General features: G+C 43.9%; 1 protein-coding gene across 1 annotated transcript in view; it reads left to right on the top strand.

Moving 5' to 3' along the window:
- The first annotated feature begins 4,488 nt into the window (after positions 1 to 4,488).
- Positions 4,489 to 13,652, top strand: part of ASB2 (ankyrin repeat and SOCS box containing 2) — a 36,382-nt gene continuing 27,218 nt past the window's right edge. Inside the window, exons 1-2 of the mRNA XM_054969869.1 lie at positions 4,489 to 4,684; positions 9,329 to 9,610. Coding sequence (XP_054825844.1) covers positions 9,381 to 9,610 — 230 coding nt within the window. The 5' untranslated portion in view covers positions 4,489 to 4,684; positions 9,329 to 9,380. The remainder of the gene's footprint in view (positions 4,685 to 9,328; positions 9,611 to 13,652) is intronic.

Below are 13,652 nucleotides of genomic sequence, written 5' to 3' on the forward strand. Positions count from 1 at the left end.
GCTGAGCTTGGGGAGGGGAAAGAGAGCTAGGCAGGAATGTAATGCCATAAAGTCAGGGTTGCCCACTCATGGCAGGCAACTAGCAGGAGATCACAGAGGGCAGGGACTTATGTTTTCAGTGTTGTGATAACACCATGGCCGATTCCAGACGACTAACCTTAAGCCGTTTCATGCCGCCCTCTTCCGGATCGCGACGGGGAAAATGCGAAATATCGCGTTTCCTCGCACGAGTTTTGTGCGATGACGCGCAAAACTCGCGCGAGGAAACGCGATATTTCGCATTTTCCCCGTCGCGATCCGGAAGAGGGCGGCATGAAACGGCTTAAGGTTAGTCGTCTGGAATCGGCCCATGACATCACTTCCAGTGTGACCCATAAGTGACATCATTGTGCCAGGGTAAAAAACAATTTAGCCTTTGTCCAAAACTCTATGGTTTAGCCATAGAGTTTTGGGCCAATGCTAGAGTGTTGCCTGACACAATAGTGTCATTTCTGGGTCATGCTGGGAGTGATGTCATGTCATCAACATATCACTGATCACTAGGGGTGTGCAAGCCAAAAATTTTCGGCTATAGCCGAAAGTAGAAAGCCGAAAGAAGATTCTCTATCGTTAAAGCCGAAAGCCGAAACAAGAATCTCTTTCGGCTTTCGGCTTTCGGGATTCTTTCGGCATTCTTTCGGCATTCTTTCGGCTTTTTTCTATGGGAAAATGCCTCCGTCTTCCAGGACGCCTGGAGGAGGCATTTTCCCACCGAATAAGCCCAAAATTGGTGGGGACCTTCCTCTAACCCTTCTCTAACAACCACCCAAGTTTCAGACAGATTGAACTTCCAAAGCAGGTCCCCCCATCCTCCCATAAGAAAGCGAAGGAGCAGCATATTGTTAGCATGCTGCTGCTCATCTTTCTTCATTATTTCCTATGGGGAAAAAATGAAGAGGCAGGCTTCCTTTGCCAGGGGTGGCATTTTGCATGCAAAATGCCCCCCAACCCTCTGGGGCCCTTCTCCCACCCCTCCTCCCACCCCCCACCAAGGCTCAGCCTGCTCCCACTTGGGGGGGGCATTTCATGGCCTCCCCAATTAGGTGCTCTGCTCTCATCTCTACCACTGACAGCTGGGGGAGGCTTGTCTTGCCAGGGGTGGCATTTTGCATGCAAAATGCCCCCCAGCCCTCAGGGGCCCTTCTCCCACCCTTCCTCCCACCCCCCACCAAGGCTCAGACTGCTCCCACTTGGGGGGGGCATTTCATGGCCTCCCCAAGTAGGTCCTCTCAGCCCCTAAAGTCCACCCCTTACAGCCCCACACAAACCCAATTCCCCCCAGCTGCCACACACAGACCCAAATCCCCACATTAGCCCCTCACAGACCCAAATCCACCCCCACCTGCCCCATACCCATAACCCCAGGAACAGGCTGGCAAAGGCCAGCCCTCTCCCTTTGTTCCCTATGCTGGGAACTAAACTCTCTTTCCCAGGGCAATTCTGCACAGCCCAGGGGTGCCACAATGGTGGGCACACTTCTGAGTGCCAGCTGGTCCCTGTGAAAGAGCACCTGAACCACAGACACCCTCCCTCAAATTCCCCCACCACCTACAGAGATGGCTGGCCAGCCAGCCCCATTGTTCCCTATGATGGGAACCAACTGCACAACAAAGAATAAAACAAGAACAACACAAAATAAAGTTTTAAAAAAATATTTTCTCCCTTCCAAAGTACAAGTAGGCAAAGCATTATGACACATTACACCAGCAGTCCCCCACACAGAAAAATTAAAACAAAACTCACTTAACATCAGAGAATCACAAAACACGATTCCTGTCAAAAACACTTTATTTCTTGAACAGCTTTAGGTTACACAGCAGGGGGGAACACCAAAGGGCATGGCAGCACTATCTTACACAAAAATAACACAACTCACTTAACATCAGAGAATCACAAAAACACAATTCCTGGCAAAAACACTTTATTTCTTGAACAGCTTTAGGCTACACAGCAGGGGGGGGGGACACCAAAGGGCATGGAAGCAGTATCTTACACAAAAATAACACAACTCACTTCACATTAAAGAATCACCCCAAAAATTGCTGTCAAAAGCACTTTATTTCTGTAACTGCTTTAGGTTACACAGTAGGAAGGCACCACAGAGCAGGAAAGCAGTGTACTACACAAAAATAACACAACTCACTTCACATCAGAGAATCACACAAACACAATTGCTGTCAAAAACGGTGAAGTGGGTTGTATTATTTTTTGTAGTACATTGCTATCATGCCCTGTTGTGCCCTCCTACTGTGTAACCTAAAGCTGTTCAAGAAATAAAGTGTTTTTGCCAGGAATTGTGTTTTTGTGATTCTCTGATGTTAAGTGAGTTGTGTTATTTTTGTGTAAGATAGTGCTGCCATGCCCTTTGGTGTTCCCCCCTGCTGTGTAACCTAAAGCTGTTCAAGAAATAAAGTGTTTTTGCCAGGAATTGTGTTTTTGTGATTCTCTGATGTTAAGTGAGTTGTGTTATTTTTGTGTAAGATAGTGCTGCCATGCCCTTTGGTGTTCCCCCCTGCTGTGTAACCTAAAGCTGTTCAAGAAATAAAGTGTTTTTGACAGGAATCGTGCTTTGTGATTCTCTGATATTAAGTGAGTTGTGTTATTTTTCTGTGTGGGGGACTGCTGGTGTAATGTGTCATAATGCTTTGCCTACTTGTACTTTGGAAGGGAGAAAAAAAATTTAAAACTTTATTTTGTGTTGTTCTTGTTTTATTCTTTGTTGTGCAGTTGGTTCCCATCATAGGGAACAATGGGGCTGGCTGGCCAGCCATCTCTGTAGGTGGTGGGGGAATTTGAGGGAGGGTGTCTGTGGTTCAGGTGCTCTTTCACAGGGACCAGCTGGCACTCAGAAGTGTGCCCACCATTGTGGCACCCCTGGGCTGTGCAGAATTGCCCTGGGAAAGAGAGTTTAGAAGTTCCCAGCATAGGGAACAAAGGGAGAGGGCTGGCCTTTGCCAGCCTGTTCCTGGGGTTATGGGTGTGGGGCAGGTGGGGGTGGATTTGGGTCTGTGAGGGGCTAATGTGGGGATTTGGGTCTGTGTGTGGCAGCTGGGGGGGAATTGGGTTTGTGTGGGGCTGTAAGGGGTGGACTTTAGGGGCTGAGAGGACCTACTTGGGGAGGCCATGAAATGCCCCCCCAAGTGGGAGCAGTCTGAGCCTGGGTGGGGGGTGGGGGGAAGGGTGGGAGAAGGGCCCCTGAGGGCTGGGGGGCATTTTGCATGCAAAATGCCACCCCTGGCAACACAAGCCTCCCCCAGCTGTCAGTGGTAGAGATTAGAGCACCTACTTGGGGAGGCCATGAAATGGCCCCCCCAAGGGGGAGCAGGCTGAGCCTTGGTGGGGGGTGGGAGGAGGGGTGGGAGAAGGGCCCCTGAGGGTGAGGGGGCATTTTGCATGCAAAATGCCACCCCTGGCAAAGGAAGCCTGCTTCTTCATTTTTTCCCCATAGGAAATAATGAAGAAGATGAGTAGCAGCATGCTAACAATATGCTGCTCCTTCGCTTTCTTATGGGAGGATGGGGGGACCTGCTTTGGGGGGCCATAACATGGCCCCCAAAGTCCAATCTGTCTGAAACGTGGGTGGTTGTTAGAGAAGGGTTAGAGGAAGGTCCCCACCAATTTTGGGCTTATTCGGTGGGAAAATGCCTCCCCCAGACGTCCGGGAAGACGGAGGCATTTTCCCATTGAAAAGCCGAAAGAAAGCCGAAAGAATCCCGAAACGTTTCGGCTTTTTTCTTTCGGCTACCCGAAACGTTTCGGCATTCCCCGAAACGTTTCGGCATTCCCCGAAAGAAGCCGAAACACTTTTGTTTCGGCATTCTTTCGGCATTCTGAATGCCGAAACGCACATCCCTACTGATCACCCCTCCTCATTTCCTCAGCATTCCCCCCACTGACCCCCAGCTGAGCAGGGCTAGAGGGCAGGTGACCTCCTTACATACAGCCCACCCTCCAAATCTGCCATTTCCTCTAGGGGAACTGATCTCCGTTTTGTTCGAGAACTCCAGGCCCCACCAGAATGTTGGTAACCCAGAGTTTGGGTGACCTTGAGCCAATCATAACCTACTAGCTGAACATACCTCACAGAGTTGTGATGATGAAATGGGGATAAAACATGTGTGGCTACCTAAGCTCCTTGAATAAAGCATGGGATAAAAATTAGGTTTATGTTCTAAAAAGAAAAACCCTTAAAATTTTTCTGTTCTGGTCAACAGAGTTTTTCTCTTCACGTCCCTTTAAATTTCAGCAATATGGCCATATATGGTTTACTTGTCCAGGACAATAAATAAATAATGATGTAACAAAAAAGGTCAGCTTTGTGTCATGTCGCAAAGGGATGTTGAATAAAGTAAAGTTCTACAGATAATGCAGCAGAGAGAAACCTTCAGAGCATTAAAAGTCACTTTGCCATAAACTTCACACAGGAAATCTGAGATCCAGAGCAACTTATATTTTGGCTTGTAATCGGTGATCATGGGGTGATCCAGAAATAAACTCCAGACTTCAAAGAGGGAGAGAGTTCAGAGCTGCTCTGCAGTTTATCAACACACAGAGACGGGAGAGAGATGCTTCCGAGGGGATTTTCCGAAATAAGATTTCATCAAGAAAAATAACTCTGGGTAAACTTTCCTACAGAGACAATAAGGTAATGCATTTATGCTTGCTTTATATGTATTGATTTGGTCCGGAACATGAAATACGTTTACAATATACATAGCTGTTCCTTTTTCCAAATGTTGCATTGCATTGAATTAGGCATAGAAAGTTATTACGTGTACAGTACATTGGAACACAGAAGACTTTTCAAGCAGAATTTATTTGATTTCTAAAATATAAACATGTGATTAATGGTTCTCCACCCCCACACCCACGCAGAGGCATATGGTTGGCATGTTTTATGTCTTTTCTTTCAAAGCATAATATGCTGAATTGGTAGATGCTAACATAGGAAGCTTATAATGCAGTCTTAAGAACACTTTCCTGGGAGAAAGGCCCACTGAACAGACCTGAGAAGGAGTCTGAGTAGACCTGCTTAGGATTGCTCACATTTAGTGCCACCCTAAGCAAAGTTGTACCCAATGGGCTTGGAAGGATGTAACTCAGTTTATGATCAGCACTGTGCATACGTACAGTTTCTGGCCACAGAACAGATTTTTGCAAGAAAATGGTAAAGAAATGTTAAGTTACAATTTCCTTCTTTCAGATTGTTTCAGATGCTGTCTGAAAATGCTACAAATGGCAGAGGGAAGCAATGCGCTAAGGTTTAATATAGTATAAGAGTGAAAACCAGTTGCATCAAAGTGTTTGAGCAAAATCAGGAACCAATGGCAGTGTGTGCGATGTGCCAAACTAATTTCATAAACAGTCCGATGTATCTAGGCAGCTGCAGACTGATGAGATTTGTTTACTCAGAGATGTTTCATCATCTGGAAACTTCATTCCCTGTCTTTACCGGCTTGCGGCAATCATTGCGGCAAAAATATGTTTGTCTGCTCCTGAACTGTTACATGCGGTCGATCTAAAAATATTAGCTTGGAAAGTTTGCATGCTCATCTATGTGTTTTGAAGTCAGATGCCTGAAAACAGATAACTCTTGCAGTGGCCAATTCTGGTCAATAAATAGCAGAGTTTTGCAAAGTAACCAATGGGGAGGAGACCCAGGAAAAGGATTAAAAGAGATTAAATTTACCACTTACACAGAAGATGTTACAGTTTTTTTACTTTCTTCCAGCTCACTTCCACTGAATCCAGAAATCCATATGACTCATATATATATATATATATATATATATATATATATATATATATATATATATATATACGGACCTTGAATATGTGCAAATATTTCGCATCCCTATTTCCGGTCTGCACTCCCAACGGAGCGTATGTGCATTTCATTCCTGGGTTCACATGTGTGCTTTTAATCCTTCTGTTGTACATTTCTACATGGGAGCAAGTGCACACATATACAACTGTAGGCGCCCCAAATACAACTGCTAGATCAGGGTGTCAAGCTTCAGTACTGTACTCAGATAAAGAGATGCAAGTCCCAATGATATCAGAAGGACTTGCATGTGCCTAAAGGGAACAGAAATGTAGCCAAAGCAATTGCAGATATGAGGCTGGAATATAAAATATAAAATATAAAACGATGTCTATGGCACTTATTGCATATAGTTCTTCAAGGCTAGTTCTCATTAAAGATCTATAATAATCAATGAAACTAGCTTCCCACACTACCTTGTTCTTCTTTCCTGCGCTTGTACCCTCTATTGATGCATCCTCTGTTTTTTTGATTTTAGCAAAAAAGACACATCACATGACTGGAAGCTTACTGGGAGTTTGGTATATTCTGAATCTAGCTGAGACTTGTAAGGTTTGCCAGTTAGTTGTACTCTGCACTGGCATCCTATCTTTTGGTCGCTGACCTACAAGGAAAATTATAGCACCTACTGAAGACTCAAAGCAAAGGACAACTTTGCTAAAGACAACTTTGATTCTTAGACCCAAGCAACAAGCAACCTTACACTTGGATGGTGGTTATATATAAGGCTGCCAACTCCAGCTTGGGGAATTCCTGAATATTAGGGAACAGTGCCTGGGGATGGCAAAATTTGGTGAAAAGAAGGAGGTGGTTGGGGATTGTAATGCCATAGTCTCTCCCCTGCCATTTCCTCCAGGGAAACTGCTCTTTGCAGTCTGGGGACAGGGTTACTCTGAGCTATCGTTGCTACTGCAGCAGTGGGGAGAATTTTTTGTCATTCCAAGGGAACTCCAGGCCCCACCTGGAGGTGGCAGCCCTAGCTGTATGCGACCTTAGCTGTGCTGCCTCTACAACCAGGGCTCATTTTGAGGGGGAATGCACAGGAATGCAGTTCCGGCAGTTCACCAAAGAGGTCACATGTCAGGTGGCCCTGCCCACCTGACTCTTGGCCATTTTGGGCCCGTTTCATCCTGGATTGGGACCGAAATGGCCCGGACAGGTGGTGGATCACTCTTCTGCTCAGGAGCGGCCCGATCCTGACCGTTTGGGGCCCCTTTTCAGCTATTTTCTGCTCCTTTTTGCCATTTTGGGCCCAATTTTGGCCCTGAATGGCCAGGATTGGGTCCAAAACAGCCAGGATAGGTGATGTCAGGGGGTGTGGCATATGCAAATCAATTGTACTAATGACACATTTCTGGTAATGTCAAGGGGTGTGGCATATGCTAATGAGATGTGCTAATGAGTCATGCAAATGAGTTCCTCCAGCTCTTTTTCTACGAAATGACCCGTCTACAACTATATTGAAAGCCGGGTTTGTGTAGTGGCCCTAGTGGCAGATGCATTCTCTTCCAGTCCGTCCAGACAGTTGTTTCAGAGCCAATACACAAACCCATCTTGAGTCACACTTTGCCCCAGTGAAAGAGCTGCTGTAGCTTAGCGATGATATTCCTTACACAGTGACCTCCTGTAAGCTGTTTATTTTTCTTTATGTGTCATACAAAATACTTGGCAATATCTGCTGCAACCTGACCCAAGTGGAGTATTTTTAAAAAGTGACACAACTCAGAAAGGGGAGGGAGAGTTAACAGCTGACATGTGACAGCTCTAACAAGAGGCCCCTTTTTAATTTTCTAGAAAGCACAGCAACCTGAAACTTAATACAAACTATTGGGAATAATCTACCCTAGCAGTTGTTGATTTTAAAAAATGTCTTATAATATTGCACAATTAAAAAAAAATCCCCCTCGGGTTTCATACTTGTTCCTTCAACAAAGGCCTACTTCCTCAAATAAAGTTGCATTTGCTAACAGCAACTTGGTGTGTATGTCAAGCTGCTTCCACATAGAGGTGATTTTCTGTGTAATTCTAATTACTGCTGGGAAAGCAAAGGCAACGGAGTGCCCACACAGCCGTTCCCCCTGCACTTTATTTACCTCTGCCCTTCATGGCCACCATCCCCCCTTCACTGTCCACCATGTGAAGACAGCCAGTTTGCTGTAGTGGTTAAGACCAGCAGGACTCTAATATGGAGAACCAGGTTTGATTCCCCAGTCCTCCGCTTGAAACCAGCTGGATGACCTTGGGTCAGTCACAGGTCTTTGGAGCTCTCTCAGCCCCACCCACCTCACAGGGTGATTGTCGTGAGGATAATAACACATTTTGTAAAGTTAAGTTGTCCTGAAAGGTGGTATATAAATCAAATACTGATGTTGCTGTTGTTGTTATTATTAAAAAATCAAAAATTGCTAGATCACTATAGTGTTCTAAAGTTATAATAATCTTTTGCCACAAGCTACCAGTTTCTAATTTTCATCCAGTTGCCTAGATTAAAAAGCCCTTTGGGGGGGGGGGGGCTAGAAACCTCTTGCTTAAAAAAACCCTGTCTTCTTTACTTCTTTAAAAAATATGACTGCAATCTAGCCATAGGGGAGTCATGAGGGAAATGGTGGCTATGTGGGTTGAGGAACTGATATGGGTGGGACCTGCAAAAAGGCACCCCATTCCCATCCATTGAAGGCACTTTGATTGCGATCTTCCCCGAAAGACTATGCCAAAGCAGGTTTGGGAAAGACTGCTGCAAAATGGGAGGAAAACACAGATGTGGTAGGAACGAAGGCTGTTGTGTGGATTCTCTTGAAAACAGTTGCTGCTATAATGGAGCCAAGACAGAGCAAATCATCCACATGGAAAAAGCATAAGGATGTGCAGAGGTGAGCTGGAAGAAAGTAAAAAAACTGTAACATCTTCTGTGTAAGTGGTAAATTTAATCTCTTTTAATCCTTTTCCTGGGTCCCCTCCCCATTGGTTACTTTGCAAAACCCTGCTATTTATTGACCAGAATTGGCCACTGCAAGAGTTATCTGTTTTCAGGCATCTGACTTCAAAACACATAGATGAGCACGCAAACTTTCCTCATGCTAGAAACAGATCATTAATACAACTAAAAAGAGATAGAAACTCCCTCAGTTAGAAGTCTGAATAGAAAAAACTTTTTGGCCTGCTGTCTAAAGGAAAGTAAGGTACTATCGCGAACAGGACCTAAGCATCATTTCACTGGGTCCAGCACTAATTTTTAAAATGGCCTCCATAACACGATTCTATCTTGTTCATGAATCATGATAGAAAATTTTTGTTTTATTTCTGAAAAAAAAGACTTACACAGATTGTCTGGAGAGGATTATGTTGTTCTTATATTTCCAAGTTTCTCGTTAAGCAAAAACTAGAGATTGTGTGTTCAAATTCCACCTCAGTGGAAAGCATAATACCAGTATGAACACACACAAATTTCATTTGCATATATTCTAGGTTTTCCTTTCCTACCATTGCCTCTGACTCCTTGTGAACAAGACAGAAGAAAATGACAACGCAGGTCACAGTGGCAAGAAATTCACAGACAGGGGCAATAAACCATGAAGACTACAGTCTCTACAGCAGCATGAGCGAAGAGGAGCTCATCGAGATGGCCATAGAGCAGAGTCTCACGGAAGGTCCATCAGAGCCAACAGCTGCCAAGACAGCATCCAGAGAGCAGGCTGTGCCCAGTGAACCTTACTATAGCCAGAATTTTTATCTTTACCCTTGGCAAAGGTAAGTAAGCTCGTACAACCAGTGTGGTATAGTGGTTAGAATGAGGATCTAGGATCTGGGAGACCAAGTCTGAATCTGCTATGAAAGCTCCCTGGGTGACCTTAGGCCAATTACCTTCTATCGCCCTAACCCACCTCACAGGGTTGTTGTATGTAGATAAAATGTGATGAGGGAGAACTATGTTGTATGTTGCTTGGGTCCCTGTTGGGGAGAAAAGCAGAGTATAAATAACTAAATATATAAGACAAAATGCGGGGGGGGGGGGGGGGGATAAACCCTGGCAAGAGTGTACATTTTCAATTTACTTCTCTCATCCTGGAATAAAGTGACAAATCAAACAGTAGCAAGGTTATTTTCTCAGCAGGGTGAGGTAAAGTGCAAAGATTTTTAGAGAGACAAGTAATTTAACAAGGAAGTGTGGTAGCAGGGAGGGTATTTTAAAATTCAAAATAACACCCATGCTATAGTAAACCCATAATCTTGATTACCTAGAAAAGCCTATCAGTACTGGATTATTGGCACTGACAGGCATGGAGAGTTGTGTGTTAGATGTGATTTTGATGTCTGATATGGTTCAGCAGGATTTGAGTCTAGTGGCAACAAGATTTTCAGGGTACAACCTTTTGAGAGTCAAAGCTCCCCTCTTCACGTATCTGAAGGTATCTGAAGAAGGGAGCTCTGACTCTCAAAATCTCATACCCTGAAAATCTTGATGGTCTCTAAAGTGCTACTGGACTCAAATCCTGCTGTTCTACTGCAGACCAACATGGCTATCCACCTAGAGCCACCCTCCATAGTGCCTTCTATTTTTTTCTTCCCCTAAAGGGCAGCAGGATTTGAGACCATTGGCACCTTAGGAACCAATGAGATTTTCGGGGTATCTGATGAAGATAGCTTTGACTCTCAAAAGCTTATAGCCTGAAAATCTTGATGGTGCCGCTGGACTCAAATTCTGTTGTTCAGCTGGAGACCAACACAGGTACCTACCTGATTCAGTCTTTAAAGCTAAATAGGCACTGGAGTTCCTCAGGGTATTGCAATTCTGATATCACCTTGGAAGTCACATCTGTTGTCCTGAGTTTCTTGAAAGAAGGGTAGAACATAAATGTTTTTTAAAAAAGATTTGAGGATTAAATAATAAAGTAGAGAGTTTAGTAATCAGTTGCCAAGCCCTCCTATTTGAATTTCAGTTGAGAAATTTGATCAAATATTTTTGTTCTTGAGTACTACTGACACACAGGCTTGAATCCCACTAAAAATTACCGCTGACAGAACAATTTCCATCTATAGAGCTTGACTTTCACACCTCCTGCTCAACCCAAAATGCCCCATCCAATGCTGCTTTGGCGGGACATGGGACTCCTAGGTACAGAGGGAGAGGGAGCTGGCAGTTTGGAGGAGGAGGAGGAATTGACCAAAATCTCCCTCCTTCCACCCATGGAAATGTCATAGGCAGGTTCTTACCCATGGATTCCAATGTTGGTTAATTAATGTTTTCGTTGGTATTCGTTTTGTTTGGCTCTGGGTTTATTTTGTGATGAAAAATAAATGGCTCTTCAGTATTTTTTCCTGGATTAAACATTTGGCCCTACATCTACAACCTTTATTAATCTTTAGGTGTGGTCGGGGACACTTTTTAAAATGAATCTTCACACATGCATCTGAACACCTATGTCTCAATGTCACTTAAATTAGTTTTACAAGAATCTTTTTCACTGTATGTTGAACACAACTTTGGCAACCGGTTCATGAAACATGCCTTCATCTTACTTGGGGCATAACAAGAAGAGAGCATTCTTATACTACAAGCTGTTTAAATTTTCTTTCCCATGACTCTGAGGGAGTATTTTATAAAACCCTCCCCTCCCCTGTCATCCATGTTAAGTTACAAACAGTATTCCATTACTCTTGACCACTGGCAATGGTGCCATGGATATCAGAAGTCTCCTTGGGGGAAATGTCCATGGACCAGAATAAACTTGATCACTTTGAAATTAGTTATTTTGACTTTGCCATTGCAATCTGGAAACAGCATGTGACCTAAGATATGGCAGCAAGACTGTGCAATCTTAAATAGAGTCACACCCTTCTAAGGCCGTTGATTTCAATGGATTTAGAAGATGTACAGTGGAATCCTAAGCAGAGTTACTCCAGTCTAAGTTCATTGATTTCAGTGGGCTTAGATTGGAGTAAATCTTCTTAGGATTGCACTGGTAACGTTGGTCGAATCTACATTACTCATTCTAAGTCGCATGTTCCCCACATTCCCCACACAATCCCAAGTGCCGGTCACATTACCTCATTAAACAGACGCATTTCATTCGCATTTCTCCCAAATATGTGGTCACAGGTTTTCAACGGGAGTTTCACGGTGGCCGTGAACGGGCCAATGCGCAATTTACGCGGTTTTTTTAAAAAACCACCCCCCTTCCTGTCTCTCCGGCCGTTCCGAGAGTTCCTATTGGCTGATTCAACTTGCAAGTGCTCCGTAGTCTGCAAAAGACTGTTTTTGACTTCATAGCATTGGATTTATTGATTATGCTGTTTCTGAATCAAATCTGGTAGTTTGAAAAATCTTTTTGGGGTGAATCCATCCTCAGCACGGACTCGCAAAACTTCCTTTTTAACTGTTTTTTTTTTATTTTATATTACTGTAATATCGAAATTATGAAATATCGAAATAATGACACTTCAAGGAAGTGAAACTTCAGTAAAATTCAGGCATTGAACTGTCCTGCATAGGAAATGCCCACGAAAGCTTCCCACATGCTTCCAAATTTCCAAAAAAGAAATGGGAGAGAGCCATCAGTGCTGTCAGTGGGGGAAAGAGAGGCATCATTATCTTCAATGATGTTTCTGTATAAGGCAAGATCGAAATAACGGAAAAGTGCGCTCAAAAAAATTTTAAAAAATGGCTGGGAAAAAAGGTCCCGCCCAAAAAAGCGGTTTTCAAGCGGCCGTGTGACCAGAGGGGCGCGCGAGAAAGACGGATTGGAAGCAGGAATGCGAACGAAGAGGAAAAAATCGCGGATTGGAGGCAAACGGAAGATATCCAATAAACATGCGGGTAATGGGTGAATGTGGATTCGACCTTTGTTTAGAATTGTGCTGTCAGCAAAACAAATAACTTGGCCCTGGAGCAGATGTATATAGCATGAGTAGTAGCTGCTGTCAAGGTCAAGAGGAAACTCCTGCATCTCATATGGCTAAAACCTAAAGAAATACTAAGCAATATAGCTGTACAGAGCTTTTCTGCTTTTACATAATTAATTAATAAAGAGACCCAATGAAAATCTTGCATCAGTCTTTCATTTGTCCTTATTTTGACTGTTGATCTAAGAAAAGTTAACTGGTACCATCCTGTCTGTGTATTTCTTTGGGAATTTTATATGCTGCCCTTCCAGAGACCTGCACAAGGCAGCTCAGAAAAGACAAATACAACAAGATCATAAAAATAAGTAACATAAAAATTATCAGAATTAAAACAAGCTATAAAAACCTTAACTATAAAATAGCACTCAGACTAGAGGCAGGCCACGCTAAAAGGGGGGGGAATCAATAGTATTTTTTCAGTTGCTCCATCACGTACAGCTTCTCTAATCACTGCAAAATTGTAATAGAAATGATATTATCTGATTAAAGACTTGGAACTGGGGTATCTGAAGGATTGCCTTCCTGCCCAGAAATTAAGATGGCAGGGGTAGGTCCTCCTGACTGTCCCGTCAGCTGAAGAAGCTCACCTGGTGGGTATTAACAGAGGGCCTTTTTGGTGGCTGTCCCATGAGTATGCAATGGCATCCTCTCTAAGTTAACTCAGAGACTTCAGTTGGTGCAACACGCTGCAGCTCGGCTATTATCGGGAGCTAGGAGAACCATGAATATTACTACCATTCTAGTCACTCCATTGGCTCCCTATCAGTTACCGAACTCAATTCAAGGTATTGGCTATCACCTACATAGCTCTCCATGACCTTGGTCCATCGCATCTATAGGACTGCCTCTTTCTCTATATTCCGCCATAGCAACTTCGCTCATCTGAACA

This window comes from Eublepharis macularius, chromosome 2 (genome assembly GCF_028583425.1).
Source record: "Eublepharis macularius isolate TG4126 chromosome 2, MPM_Emac_v1.0, whole genome shotgun sequence".
Taxonomy (NCBI): domain Eukaryota; kingdom Metazoa; phylum Chordata; class Lepidosauria; order Squamata; family Eublepharidae; genus Eublepharis; species Eublepharis macularius.